This window comes from Bos javanicus, chromosome 29, assembly GCF_032452875.1.
Source record: "Bos javanicus breed banteng chromosome 29, ARS-OSU_banteng_1.0, whole genome shotgun sequence".
Classification (NCBI taxonomy): Eukaryota; Metazoa; Chordata; class Mammalia; order Artiodactyla; family Bovidae; genus Bos; species Bos javanicus.
In genome coordinates this window covers 24,604,487-24,617,546 of record NC_083896.1, presented here as the reverse complement: position 1 = coordinate 24,617,546, position 13,060 = coordinate 24,604,487, and the positions used below count along the sequence as shown (strand labels likewise).

The 13,060-nt window shown below is 51.4% G+C and overlaps 1 protein-coding gene across 1 annotated transcript in view; it reads left to right on the top strand.

Moving 5' to 3' along the window:
* Positions 1 to 5,495: 5,495 nt before the first annotated feature.
* SLC6A5 (solute carrier family 6 member 5) overlaps positions 5,496 to 13,060 on the top strand; it is a 58,247-nt gene continuing 50,682 nt past the window's right edge. Inside the window, exons 1-5 of the mRNA XM_061405916.1 lie at positions 5,496 to 5,557; positions 6,194 to 6,301; positions 6,524 to 6,528; positions 7,840 to 8,423; positions 10,975 to 11,113. Coding sequence (XP_061261900.1) covers positions 5,496 to 5,557; positions 6,194 to 6,301; positions 6,524 to 6,528; positions 7,840 to 8,423; positions 10,975 to 11,113 — 898 coding nt within the window. The remainder of the gene's footprint in view (positions 5,558 to 6,193; positions 6,302 to 6,523; positions 6,529 to 7,839; positions 8,424 to 10,974; positions 11,114 to 13,060) is intronic.

The window sequence follows — 13,060 nt, the reverse complement described above, 5'->3', positions numbered from 1 at the left end:
GAACTCTTTGAGCTGAACTCTTCTAGGCCATTGTTCGGTATGATCTCATACCATATCAAATGCTGTAGATTACTAGAACCAATAGAACCAAATTTAGTGCCAATGTCCATGTCCCCTAGGCCTGATTTACAAGGGCACTACCAAATGACAAAATCTAAGGTTCAGAAACCTATCTATGCTGCCTGGCAGCTCCCACTGGTGTAAAAGATCTTGAATTTTCAACGTCCCACTTTCTGGGCCACTGTCCTCACCACTGTGTCTTTGTGAACCTTGCTCAGATTTGACTCAATAGCCTTGAGTTAACTCCGGCAACTGCCTGTACAGTAAAGCTTCCCAACATCTGTTCTGCTCTACTTGTGGGAATTCCTGCTAGGTTTGCCTGACATTGAACTCAAATCTCACCACCCACCCCCATCCCCACTAATTAGGACAGCAACAGAAGGCCAGGGGAAATAGGGACATTCAGGAGAGAAAGAAAAAAGACTCTTATTTACTAGGATTTAATAAATCCTATGCAGTCTTGTCCCATGCATTGAAGTGAAGTTGCTCAGTCATGTTTGACTCTTTGCGACCCATGGACTGTAGCCCCCCAGACACCTCTGTCCATGGAATTCTCCAGGCAAGAATACTAGAGTGGGTTTCCATTTCCTTAGTAGGAGATCTTCCTGACCCAGGAATTGAACCTGAGTCTCCCACATTGCAGGCAGATTCTTTACTGTCTGAGCCACCGGAGAAGCCCACCACATGTATTAGAAAATTTCTTTTTTTAATAGTGAATATATTTGAGACCTGATCTCTTTCAAAACGTGTTTCCCCAACTTTGGTTGGGAACTTAAAGCAGAATAAACACAGAAGACTTAAACTTGGATATTGATTACTAAGTAGTTATCCCAAACATATGCAACTGTTAAAGTAGGTCTTAGGGCTTCCCTGGTGGCTCAGAAGGTAAAATATCTGCCTGCAATGTAGGAGACCCAGGTTTGATCCCTGGGTCAGGAAGATCCCCTGGAGAAGGGAATGGCTACCCACTCCAGTATTCTTTCCTGGGAAATCCCATGGACAGTAGAGCTTGGTGGGCTACAGTCCATGGGATCGAACAGAGTTGGACATGACTGAACGACTAACACTTTCATGCTTTTCACAAAGCAGGTCTACCAAAAGAATGATTTAAAAAAGGACGGGGGGTGTGGGGAGGCAGGGGAAAGGAGTGAATATGTTGTTGTTCAGAAAATATCAATGTCACTATGGAATAAGAAATCAGAAAATTTCAGTTTAGTGTTGTTTGAGTTTAAATTATCTTATAGCTTAATGGACATTGCAAGAATGGGGGTAGGTGAGCAGAAAATCATCATATTTTCCAAAACTATGTCCCCTAAAGGTTTTGATTAGACCCTGGTTCCAGCCCAGCAGAGCTAGGAGACAAACAGCAGGACTTTAGGAAGGAGGATTAGCCAAATATCGGTATCTGAGATCCTTAATTAACTGAATCCATTTTTCTGAGTTCTGCTCCTCAGAGAAAGACAGTCAAATAGATGTAGGCTTAATACTTCCTAATGAAAGTAGCCTGGTGAATAGTCTCATTAATTAAAGCAGTAGGTTTTAGTACTGAATTTTTTCTTTTAAAACTTGTTTATGTACATTTTAACATAAATTTACACATGTGATCATTACAACCATTTTTTCCAAAGTATAGGCTTTTCCTTTTCTTCCTTTTTTTTTCACCTCTCGCCCTCTCCTCTCTGTTCACATCAATGCCCACACTGCCCACCAGTAATCCTAGGTTCTACATAGTGTGTGTGCTTCTGCATTTCACTGGAAGACAGACAGATAGACAGACAGACACACACACAGGAATGATATACACACTTTAGTGCATCTGCCATTCTTATTTAATACCTCATGAGAATCTGTCCAAACCAACTGTATGGCTCTAAACCATTCTTTTCAAGGCTACAAAATCATTTCATGCCTTAGACATACTTTTGATCTAATGTGGATTTTTTTTATCCTTTAAAAGAAAAGAGATGATGCTAGACTTTGTTTCTTAATTTACAAGTGACCTTGAACACTCACTTCTCCCTGGGCCTCCGTTTCCTCACTGTAAAGCAGACATATGGGACTACAGATGACCTTGAACGTCCTCTGCATCTCGTTTTAAACTCCTCTGCCTCTGCGCCTGCGCCCACTGTCCTGCGTTTTGCGGCAGTGAACTGAAAACGACCACTGTTGCTGACTCAGGAACAAGCGTCCTGCCTGTCTGAGTCTTGTTATTTTGGACGTACATTTTACACACAGACTTGTTACTTACAGACTCCTCTGAAATGCTATGGTGAGGGAGGCATGCCCTGATTAGTTGGTGTCCCCCTGATACCCAAGGTTCAAGGGAGAACTGGACGGTGAAGCTGATTACAGAGATCTAAGGCTCTGCTGAGTACGTTGAGATGTGCCTTCACCTAAGCAGGACACACTCCTGGCAGAGCAGGCACTGTGTTTGAGTACTTTCTCAGGATGCTCTCAATTGTCTTTTAATGAGGCAAATACTTGATTGTCACGTGACCACAGCACTGACTGAGGCGGCCAAGTGTTGCACAGTGATTATCTCCCTTGTTAGGCTTTCTATTCTGTGCGTGTCTACCAACAGTGAATCTTCTGGACCAGGGAGAAAGAACTGGATTTATTTGCTAAATCTAAGGGGCTTCAAACAAAGAAAGATTTATTTGTTAAATCTAAGGGGCTTCAAACAGATAATTCTTGAAGTCTGGAAAATAACCATTGCTTATTGAAAGAATACCAGGCATCCAGCCTCAGTGTAGGTACTTCACAGGCATACTTCCATTTAATCCACAAACAACCCTTTAGGGAGGTTAATACATATTCTTATTATCCTCATTTTACAGATTGAGAATTTCTCCCCAAGGTCACAGAGCCAGGAGGTGGTGTAGTGTGTCTGGCAGAGCCCACATTCTTAACCCAAGAACAACACTCCAGTAGAACCACGCGGTAGCAGACAAGAGGGACAAAAATACTGCATGGCTTTCCTACTGTTTTGTCACTGTCACCTGAAACCCACACTGAGTCCATGCACCTGTCATCTATAGAAGTTTTAGGTCTTTGTGGCTCATAGCAAAATCATCTGAACATAGATACAGACAATGGACCAGAGTCAGCACTGACGTGGGCTCAAATTCTGGCTCTGCGCTCTGACCTTAGGCAAGTTTCTTCGCCATTCTGTCAAACTGGCCGGGCAGCTGTTTGTCACCTGCTGCCCTGCGGACGCGAGGAATCTGGCACCGCAAGCGCCGGGCTAACACCAGAGCCAGGGCTTGTTACACGCCGCTTCCTCTGCCGTTTCTTTCCTCCTCTAGCGCGGTTGAAGGCAGCATCCTGAAGGCGCAAGGCTGAGCTCCTAGTCCTCCCCTGCCTGGGTCCCAGTTTGCCCCCTGCGACTGATACAAGCGCTGGCGTCAGGGCTGCCACTGGATGGCCTCTTTTTCACTAAATTCTGCCCCTTCCCCACCTCCACATCCCGCCGGGGAGACACGAGTTTTCAAAAATAGCTATTTATTTGCTTAACTGCAAGAGGAGGAGGGGGAGCAGAGCGATCCAGGGTAAAATCAATTACTATTTCTCATCTTTGACAAAGTAATTAAGGCCGTAGTGACTGGCTAATTCCGACCGAATGGCTGCGCGTTGATGGATGCGGATTTACGGCCTGCTCGGCGGCGGTGCTCAGAGCCAGATTATCACTCCAAACAGGCGGCGGCAGAGGGCGGGGGATGGAGGCCCGCAATGGCAGGACCGGAGCCTTCTCGTATTTTAATACTGCGGCTCCCTCCTCGGCGCTGCCCGCCTCCCCCTCGCCTCCCCTTCACCGCCCCGCGCTCTCCCCAGCCCTTGCACCCCTGCCCTGCTGCTAGGCTGATGCCCGCCGCTCCAGACCCCAGTCGACTTCAGATCGACCCATCTAGGTCTCCTCGCTCCGCACTCCCGCTCCCCTCTCCACGCGGCCCCTCCTCTGCAGGATCTAGCCACTGGAAGGGGAGGAGGTGGGAAGCCAAAGCAGCGCCTCCGCTAACGCCCTGCAGCCTCCGCTTCAACCATCTCCAAAGGGCCTGACGCACGTCGGGCCCCACGCGGGGGAACCGAGTGCGCACTTGGCCGGGGAGGGCCTGCGGAGGAAACGTCAGACCCGGGGGTGGGGGGCTGAGCCAGGGCTGGGGCGGCAGGACAGCAGCACGCCGCCGCCTCTGCGCACTTTGCTCTCTCCCGCCCGGGCCGGGACGTCCGTGCGCCCCGGAGCGTCGATGCGTTGGCACCTGGCACTTGGCGGGGGCGGCTCGAATGCAAATTGCGAAAACTGACTTAGAAGTCGTGACTGTCTTTTGGAAGTCAGCCCAGGGCCGGGAGGGCAAGGCCTACCCGGATCTAAGGGTGCGCATCCTGGCGCAGAAATTCAGGGCTGCCTTGCCTGTCGTTTACCTAAGTTCTCGAATCCTGCTTTGACTCTCTGCGGACTGTTTGCGAAGAAGCGCCTGGCAGAGTCCATTGGATTTCCCTGTGGCTCCGGGAGTCCAGGGTGTTTCCACGATCCCGCCAGGGTCGAAGCAAGCGCCCCATGTGGGATTCCTGGCCTCACCTGCTCTTCTCACCCTCCTGCAACGAGAGCCCACCACAGTCCCACTCCACTTGCCTTCTTCCCCTCTTTGCCACCTAGCTGGGTTTCCCTCCTGGAAAGCGCTATCGGGCCCCCAGACGGCCTTGTGGGAGGGTTGGGAAGACTGTCCAGGATTCGAAGGTGACTTTCTGAACCTCTGTCTCCCGCTTTCTAACTGGGAGTTTCCCAAAAACTGTTTTTGAAGCTAAATGGAAAAGCCCATTCATGGAAAGCCCTTGAACGGTTGTTCAATGTTGAGATCTTAATAAATGTTCAATCAAAACTACAATGGAAAGAGGCCTGAAGCTCCCCCCACCCCCAGGAAACTTGGGGAGGAATGGCACTTCAGGGAACCTCTCCCCCTTCCATCATCCTGCAGACCGTGGGTCCCTAGCCGGCTGCTCTTGGAGGGGCAGAGCCAGTGAGCTGAGGCATCCGCGTGCACTGGCGCGGCTCGGAAGGAGGCGGGAGGGACCCGGCAGGAAGGCCCTGGGCGCCCACCGCAATCTGCCGCCGCAGCCTCGCCAGCGGGCGCCGCGGCATTGTCCTCACGCCGCGTGGGGACAGCCCAGTCGACTGCGACGCCGCCGACCCCGAGGCAGTGGGCACGGCTGCAGGCAGCAGGGTAGGGACAGAATGCTTTGCGGAGCTCCCCGTTTCCAAGGCCTGGAGCTCCCAGAACCGGTTCGGCCAGACGGGGAGCGTTTGCTACGATCCCCCTGCCAGTCTCCAAACTATCCCTTTTGTAAAGGTGTCTTTCCTGTCTTATGACTGCAGTCATTGCTTTATACCAACAGGAAAGCCCGTCTTTTTTTCTCACCGCGGCCACCCTAGCCTCAGTATGGTAGAACGTCCTCTGCTGGCACCCGGAGGGCCAGCCCTGCTGCCCAGCTGCCGAGGATGGTGACTTGGAGGGTCTATTACACCTTGTGCGTCATTCCCTGCCTGTGGTGGATTTTTATCAACAGGGACAGGAAGAAAGAATGGAGTTCCTTTGACTTTGAAAGTGACCTAAGAACCAGATCAGTGCTGGGAATAATTTCTTTTTTATTTCTCTATAATATTGTCAGAAGAGCTTAAAACATGCAATGAGAATAATCCTAATTTTATTTAGGAATGTCTCTTCATTGTGTTCACGGAGATAACATAGAAATGCAAACACTAGACCTCAATTTTTTAAGCGAAGACCTATTTTTTTAAGGATCCCCCCAACACCAATTGACAGGGAGGTTGGGAATCTGAAGTCAGGTACAGACAAGGTTGGTACAGCCTTTTAAATGCAGGGGCCCTGTGCACAGCCATTGCAGGTCTGTGGTGCTTCGTGCTGATCTTCGATCTCTGTAGCGTAATACTGCGGAATCTTCTTCCTGCAGGTTTGGAGAGGTGGCAAGGGGATATAGCCGAGGAGAAAGAAGGAAACACAACAGTGATTTAACTCCTTCCCCTACGCCCACCTCAGCAGCCCAATCCGATCCATTGGTGGCTGCGCCTCGGCTTGGGTGCAGTGGGACGTGTCCCTCCCATGTTTCCCTTAATTAGGAGGAGGAAAACTGTCATCCCTTCCCGCCGGCTTCGGTTTAGTAATCAGACCCACATGAGTCACGCCGAACACGCAGCCCCCTCCCGCCTGAATGACAACTGGCCAGCGTACTCTCAGCTGATGTCCCTTTAAAACTCGAATCCAAGGGGGTAATGATTTATCAAACTTGTATTATCAAGAAAATGTCAAACGAAGGGCACCTTGCTTTGCACTGACGCAAACCCGGCCTTTCCCAAGGAGATATAGAAAGCGCCTCTTGCTGGAGCCAAACCCAGTCTTGTCAATAGCTGGTCTCACTCGCTACTCGTTGACTCTGTTGCCCGTTTCAGACATGGTGAGTGTTTGCTTTTGTTCTTTTAAGAGGAGAGGGGGCTGCGAGGGTAGGAAGGGCAGATTCGTTTTGGATATTTCTTTGTGAAATGTTCTATATATTCTGAAAGGCAAAGGGAAGACAACCATAGGTACATTATAGATGTAAGCATCACCTGGGGGTGGGAAAGAGGTTTCTGAGACGCTGGAGCTAAGAGGTTGGAAGTGTCTCCTAATCCCGCTCTTCTGGGAACTGTCCTTGGTGCTGAAAAGCCAGGTGCCAATACTGAAGAGAGCCACGGAGTACTAGAGGCTACTGAGATAAGAATGCTGGCTGGAGCTGAGATACTTAATTTGGTGCAAATTAAAGAGTTCTGACCTGTGCATTTGTGCAAGAAGGTTAGGTATGGCTGAGGTGAAGGTAATATGATTATTCTTACAGTATAATAGTAATTGGTGGTACTAATATTTATGAAGCCCTGAAAGATAACATGAAGAGAGAAAGTGGATAAATGCTGGCAGTTATTTTCATTCTCAATTGGGAGAAAGCAAGTGAAAATCAGTAGTCCTGAGTTTCAGTTCCTAAGCCAGTATACGGGCATGCGTATTAAACTCTTGTGAATAGCTATTCTTGGGGAGTGGGGAGGACCAAAAATCTTCTCAGGTTCTTTTGCATATCTGGGAATCTGGAAGTGAATGTAGGCTGTGTAAAATAAACCTGGTTACTGTCTTGTGTTTAAATCTGGCTTGTTGTTGTTCTTGCGGGGCTGTTGTTACTGTTCGGTCGTTTTCCTTATCCTTGCCTTTACTACCTGGCAGGTGTGGGTAGTTTTGGGATCGCTGGGATTCACATAACAGATTTGGGCTCAGACACTTGCAGGTGCCAGGGCATCAGCTTTTGTGGCCACAGCTTGTCTATCGCTTATTTAAAAAAAAAAGAAGCAGCAAATGTGCATTGTTGAATGACAAAGGAAATGGGGCGGAAAATTAAAGAATCTTTCTACAATGATGATGGGGACTGTGGGCACCCAAAGCCATGATGTGAAATCCAAAGAAGGCGAGGAGCTCATGGCTGTAGGGCTATTTCCACCCTCCTTTTCTCCCCCCTTCCAAAAAACACTTCTGCATCTTTTTTTAGTTCACCTTCTATCAGGGAGGAGAATATTAGCTTCCTTATGTCATCCAGTTATCAGGGAGACAGATTGAGAAATACTGATTACAGTTTTTCTTGGAGAAGGGGAAAAAAAAAAAATCCAGATTCCAATTTGTTCCCTGGATCTTCTGTCTGGATCTGAGTTGTGAACGTCTCTATATGTGGATACAGGTATTTTTTAAGGCTGCCGTGACTTGTTTTGCACGAACTTCACGTTGTGTTCGCAGGATTGCAGTGCTCCCAAGGAAATGAATAAACAACCAGCCAACAGCCTGGAGGCGGCGGTGCCCCCGGGCCACCACGATGGCCCGTGCGCACCCAGGACGAGCCCGGAGCAGGAGCTTCCCGCGGCCGCCGCCGCGCCGCCGCCGCGTGTGCCCAGGTCCGCTTCCACCGGCGCACAAACTTTCCATGCCCTCGACGCGCGAGCCTGCGAGGCCGAGCGGCCCGGAGGAGCGGGGGCTTGCAAACTGAGTAGCCTGCGGTCGCCGGCGGCCTCGGCGGCTCTGCGGGATTGGAGCGAGGCGCACGATGCGCAGACCGCCCCTCCTTCAGGGGGAGCCGGGCCCGGCAAAGCGCTGCCTTGTAAGATTACGGCCCTGCGGGGCCTGGAGGGGGATGCGAATGTGAGTGTGGGGAAGGGCACCCTGGAGCGGAACAATACCCCGGCCGTAGGCTGGGTGAATATGAGCCAGAGCACCGTGGTGCTGGGCACGGATGGAATCACGTCCGTGCTCCCGGGCAGCGTGGCCACCGCTGCCACCCAGGTAAGCAGGTCGGGCTGGAGCCGCGCCGCCTCCTGCTCCCCAGCCGCGGGAGAGGAGAGCCAGGCCCAAGCGGGTGCACGTGTGCTGATGGGGAGACCGGTTGGCAGTGCCAGGTGATGGATGCGGGAGGCAGCTTTGGGGCTTCGGAAACTCGCACTGCGCTGAGGGGTCGCTAGTTAGGGGCAGGAGGGCTGCCGCAACCCTGCCAGAGGGCTTGCAACCTTGGGAGCTGCCATTATCTGCTCCTTCCCAGCCTCAGTGGTAGCGGCCATCCAGGTGCAGACTCATCAAGCAGTTGAGGCATTTAGATTCCTACCCCTTTCTGCAGACAGGACTCCCCTTCTTGCTAACCACTGGATCTTTTTTTTTTTTTTTTAATTAATTTAAAAAGGAGAAGAAAATGCAGAGAAAAACCTGGGCGGAGGGGAAGGGAGGAATGATGGTTTAGTCCTGTGGGCTTTGTACTGCAAGTTACAATAATCGTGATAACTCCTTTGATAAGTAGTTTATATGAGGCCGCTACTGAAGTTTAAGCCTCAGAGCCTATCTTTTCCAAAACCTGTACCAAATTTCGTGTATATATTTTTCTTAGAGTACTCCTCTCAATTGTATAAGCTCCAGGCCCTACAAACCTGGATTCACCTGTGCATTTGATCCTTTAGGTTCAACCAGAGGCATGAAAAACCCACAAAGCAAATCCCAGTCCTGAGTGGGGGAGGAGGCAGCTGTTGCTGGTGGCCCTCCTCCCATATGGGCTTTTGTCTTCTCCCACTCCCTCCAGTCTCTCCCCTCCTTCTCTGATTTCTTCCCTCCATCCTGTTTCATAGACTTCAGCTCGTCCTTTCCCACTGTGTGCCTCTCCACAGCCTCCTCTCCTCTTAGCTCAAGGGCTAAGCCTGTGTATCCAGTGGGGGGGTTCTTGAACCTGCACACCTCCCTGTGTGAGATCTAGGGTTTATGTAGCTCTTCTTCGTTATTCTAGTGTTTGTAGACTCACACACACACACACACACACTTATTCACACAGCAAGAGCTCAGCTGTTGAAATAACTAGAAATGGATGTAAGCTTAGGCTTTCCCACTCGCCGCTCTTGGGGTGAACCTCTGGAGGGTTTGCATTAACTGCCTGTGACAGCATGTGCCCAAGAGTGTGACCCCAGGTGGAGGCAGAAAATTTGTCTCACATGTCTTGCTTAACCTCCGCACTGCGGCAAAAGGAGCCGGAACTCCCACCCTTTCTAGCCCTGGAAGAATTGAAGGGGGAGGGAGCTGGAGATGGTGTGTGTGTGAGAGGTGTGTAGTGGGGATATTAAAGATGGGCAGTGTAGATCAAGCCCTGCCCTTACCTATTTTCAGCTCTGCCCATCTTTCTGATTCTTGTCTTTCTGCCACCCACCTTGCCCCTCCTCCTCTCTCCGCTAGATCTTCTTCCCATCTTGCCAGCTGCTTCTTTATCCTCCATGGCCTGTGGAACAGTGTGGACAGGCCAGAATGCTAGAATAGGAGGTGGAGAGTAACGGAGGAGGGAGAAGGTGACTGAGAAGGATCAGGGCTCAGGTCCCTGGAAGCTCTGTGTCATGTCCGGGTGTCCTGAACACTTTCTGAGTTTATTTGCAGTTTTTCCTTCTGCTTTGCAGTAAGGCATTCCAGAACTAGGGAGTGCCCAAATAGAGCATCTTAGTGTGTGCTTGGAGAGGTGAGACCCTCAAACCCATAGACTGCGGGAGCGGGAGGGTGCCTCGGAAAACTGTGATTCTGAACCCCTCAGTTTACAGATGGGGACACAGAAGCTCCAAGAGAGCCAGTGGCTTGCCTGTGGTTATCCAGCTGGGTAGGATAAAGTGTAGACCAGAACTCAAGGTTTTTGATGTCCTGTCTCTTTCCATGTCTGTTTATCCGTCCCCCTCTTGTTTCACCCCTAAAGCTCCCTCCTTCCCATCTCCCTTTCCCTAGAGCTGAAAGGCACCCCTTTAATGAGCTGAGAGGCAGCTTCTGCCTGTAGGCTTTGGAGAGAGTGATGCAGGGGCTCTGGCTGGCTTCAGGAATTGCAGCTCTCTGTCTGGCCTTAGCATGGAGTCCAAAAAAGAGAGAGAGAGAGAGAGAAAGGGGTGTGTTGAGGAATTTGGGGAGGTAGGGGTTATTTAGGAACCTGCTTGCTGGGGACCCTAGGCATGATATTGGGGCCTGCTTGCCAAAGGAACTCTTGGTCAGGGGTTAGGGATGGAGGGATCTGCTTGCAATCAACCTACAGGTTCAAGGTTTGGGGAAAGCTGCTTGCTGGTGTGACTTGACTGCGGGATTTGGGGAAAGAGGGGGTTCAAGAGTCTCTTGAAATGGATCTTCACATCAGAATTGGGAGCCTGCCTGCTGAAAGCGTGCAGGGTTGAGGGGTCAGGGCCCTGCCTGCCGATGCATCCTCGTGTGAAAAGTGGGGGCCTGCTTGCTGGGAAGGACCCTCAGCTTTGAGCGGGGAGGGATGGAGGGGTGGAATGGGACCTGCCTGCCGACCTACCTAGGGCTGTGATCCGACAATGTGCTTTTCCGCCCCCAGGAGGACGAGCAAGGGGATGAGAATAAGGCCCGAGGGAACTGGTCCAGCAAACTGGACTTCATCCTGTCCATGGTGGGGTACGCAGTGGGGCTGGGCAATGTCTGGAGGTTTCCCTACCTGGCCTTCCAGAACGGGGGAGGTATGGCTTTTCCGCTCTTTCCCCCAGGCTGGGCGGGCACTTGTGGGCTGGCGGGGGACACAGAGCAGGAGATACAAAATCTGGGGACTCAGGCTGAGAGAGGAGGCTCTGGGCAGGCCCTTCACACTCCAGCTCCATCCCCTATAGGCATCTGTGGGAAGCTGGAGAGCAGGAGCTACCATACCTGGTTGGTACTAGATCCAGGAGGCTTTTATCTGGAGATGGAGCTCAGGGGAGAGATGGGTTTCCACGAGGCCCCATTGACCACTTGGGAGGCTGGGTCCTGATTCAGGTGAACACTGATGCAGGCGAGTTCAAATAAATCCTAATTTAGCCCACAAGTATTTCGGTACCTGATGCCCTCCTCGCACGTGAATAGTTTTAGAGCCAGGAGCTGTGCCGTCCCGGACATCGAATTAAGTACGTGGTAAGATAGTAACCTGGAAATCTGAGCCTGCTGGGCACTTGGGTCGTGCAGAGGACAGGATGCAGGCGAGCCAGGAGGTGGGTGCAGAGCGGCGAGGGGCTGTGCTCTTGAGAATCCAGTGGAAGTGCTCACACAGATACGTCCTCTTGGGAGCAAGCAGGGCTAATTTTGACTTTAGCAAAAATGGTTTCCGTTGCATTTGTCCTCACTGGGTGGAAGGAAAACCGTTTCTAAAATGGGGTGGGTGCCAGTCACTCACGTGCCAGCTGCCAGGCCTCTAGGATCCACTGTGCCTCTCCTGTACCCACTGAGGAGGGACCCGGCACATCCAGGGTCCCCTTTGCTTGCCCTGGCCACACCGAGGCACCACAGGGTGGGGCTAAGCCAAGCCCCCTTTACAAATAGGAATTTGCGCCTCAGTTTCTCTTTCACAGCTTCTCACCTGGACCAAGGAGATAAGAAATGCGCCCCTCACCCCATCGGGTTAGGCAGCTTAAGGGTTTGGGTTTTGTTTCTTTCTTTCTTTGTTTTTTGGTCTCTGGGTGAGCTCTCCAGGTACAGGGAGGAGGGACAGGTGCAGCCACGGGATGATGAAAACGGAAAAATATGTTAACACCCCTCCCCCTGATTCCAAATTAGGACACTGTTGACAAGTATTTATGTGGAGGGCAGGGTGGTTACGATCAGGGAGGGGTGCCCTGGAAACAGAAGAAGCACGCTGGTTACACGAAGACTGCTGCCCCAGCTGTGTTTCGCTCGTTCTCTGCAGGGAGTCCCCAGACCAGGGTGCTGTGATAAAGCTTCCAGTGCCAGAAAAGGCGGCGGACAGCCAGGGTGGGTGAGGGAGGGGGTTCCAGTCCAGGGAGCACGGCAGCTTTGCAGCCAGAGGCTCTGCTGGATGAGCTTTACTCGCCCTTTGCCCACGATCTGGGAAAAACAAAGTGCCCGGCTGCATGGGGAGTTGAGTCCGGCCACCAGGAGGGGAGGCAACCTCTTCTGCAAGCACTGCGGCTCCAGCCCGTTCAAGGAGATGGAGGGGAGGGGATGGAGGGCTCGCTTGCTTCCTCCCTCCCAGGAACAAAAGAGAAGGGTTGCACGATCCACATCTTTCTCTAAAACCCATTCAGGAGAGGATAAAGCCAGAGCCCCGGTTTTACTCCCCAGCAGTCCCTGGCCTTCCTCCTCTGGAGAGGCCCTGGCAGGAAAGGTCCTTCCAGCAGGAGGAACTGACAAGAGAAAGATCAGCTTTCCTTCTGTGGAGCCCAGTGTTCTGGGACTCTGTCATGAGTCCCCAAATTGGTTCTGACTGTGCAACAGGCCTCCCTGGTCTAGACCTTTTCAAAGATCATGGCTATTCCCCAAGCTCCTACCAAACAACCCCAAAGAATCCTTGAGGATGAAGAACCCCCAGGAACCCTCAGCCAGTCTCTGGAGACCTGCCAGCTCCCGGAGCCCTGGCCTGGGCGTTCTAGAGAACAGAAAGGAAGGATCAACATCATCAGAAGCCCACAGTCTAGATA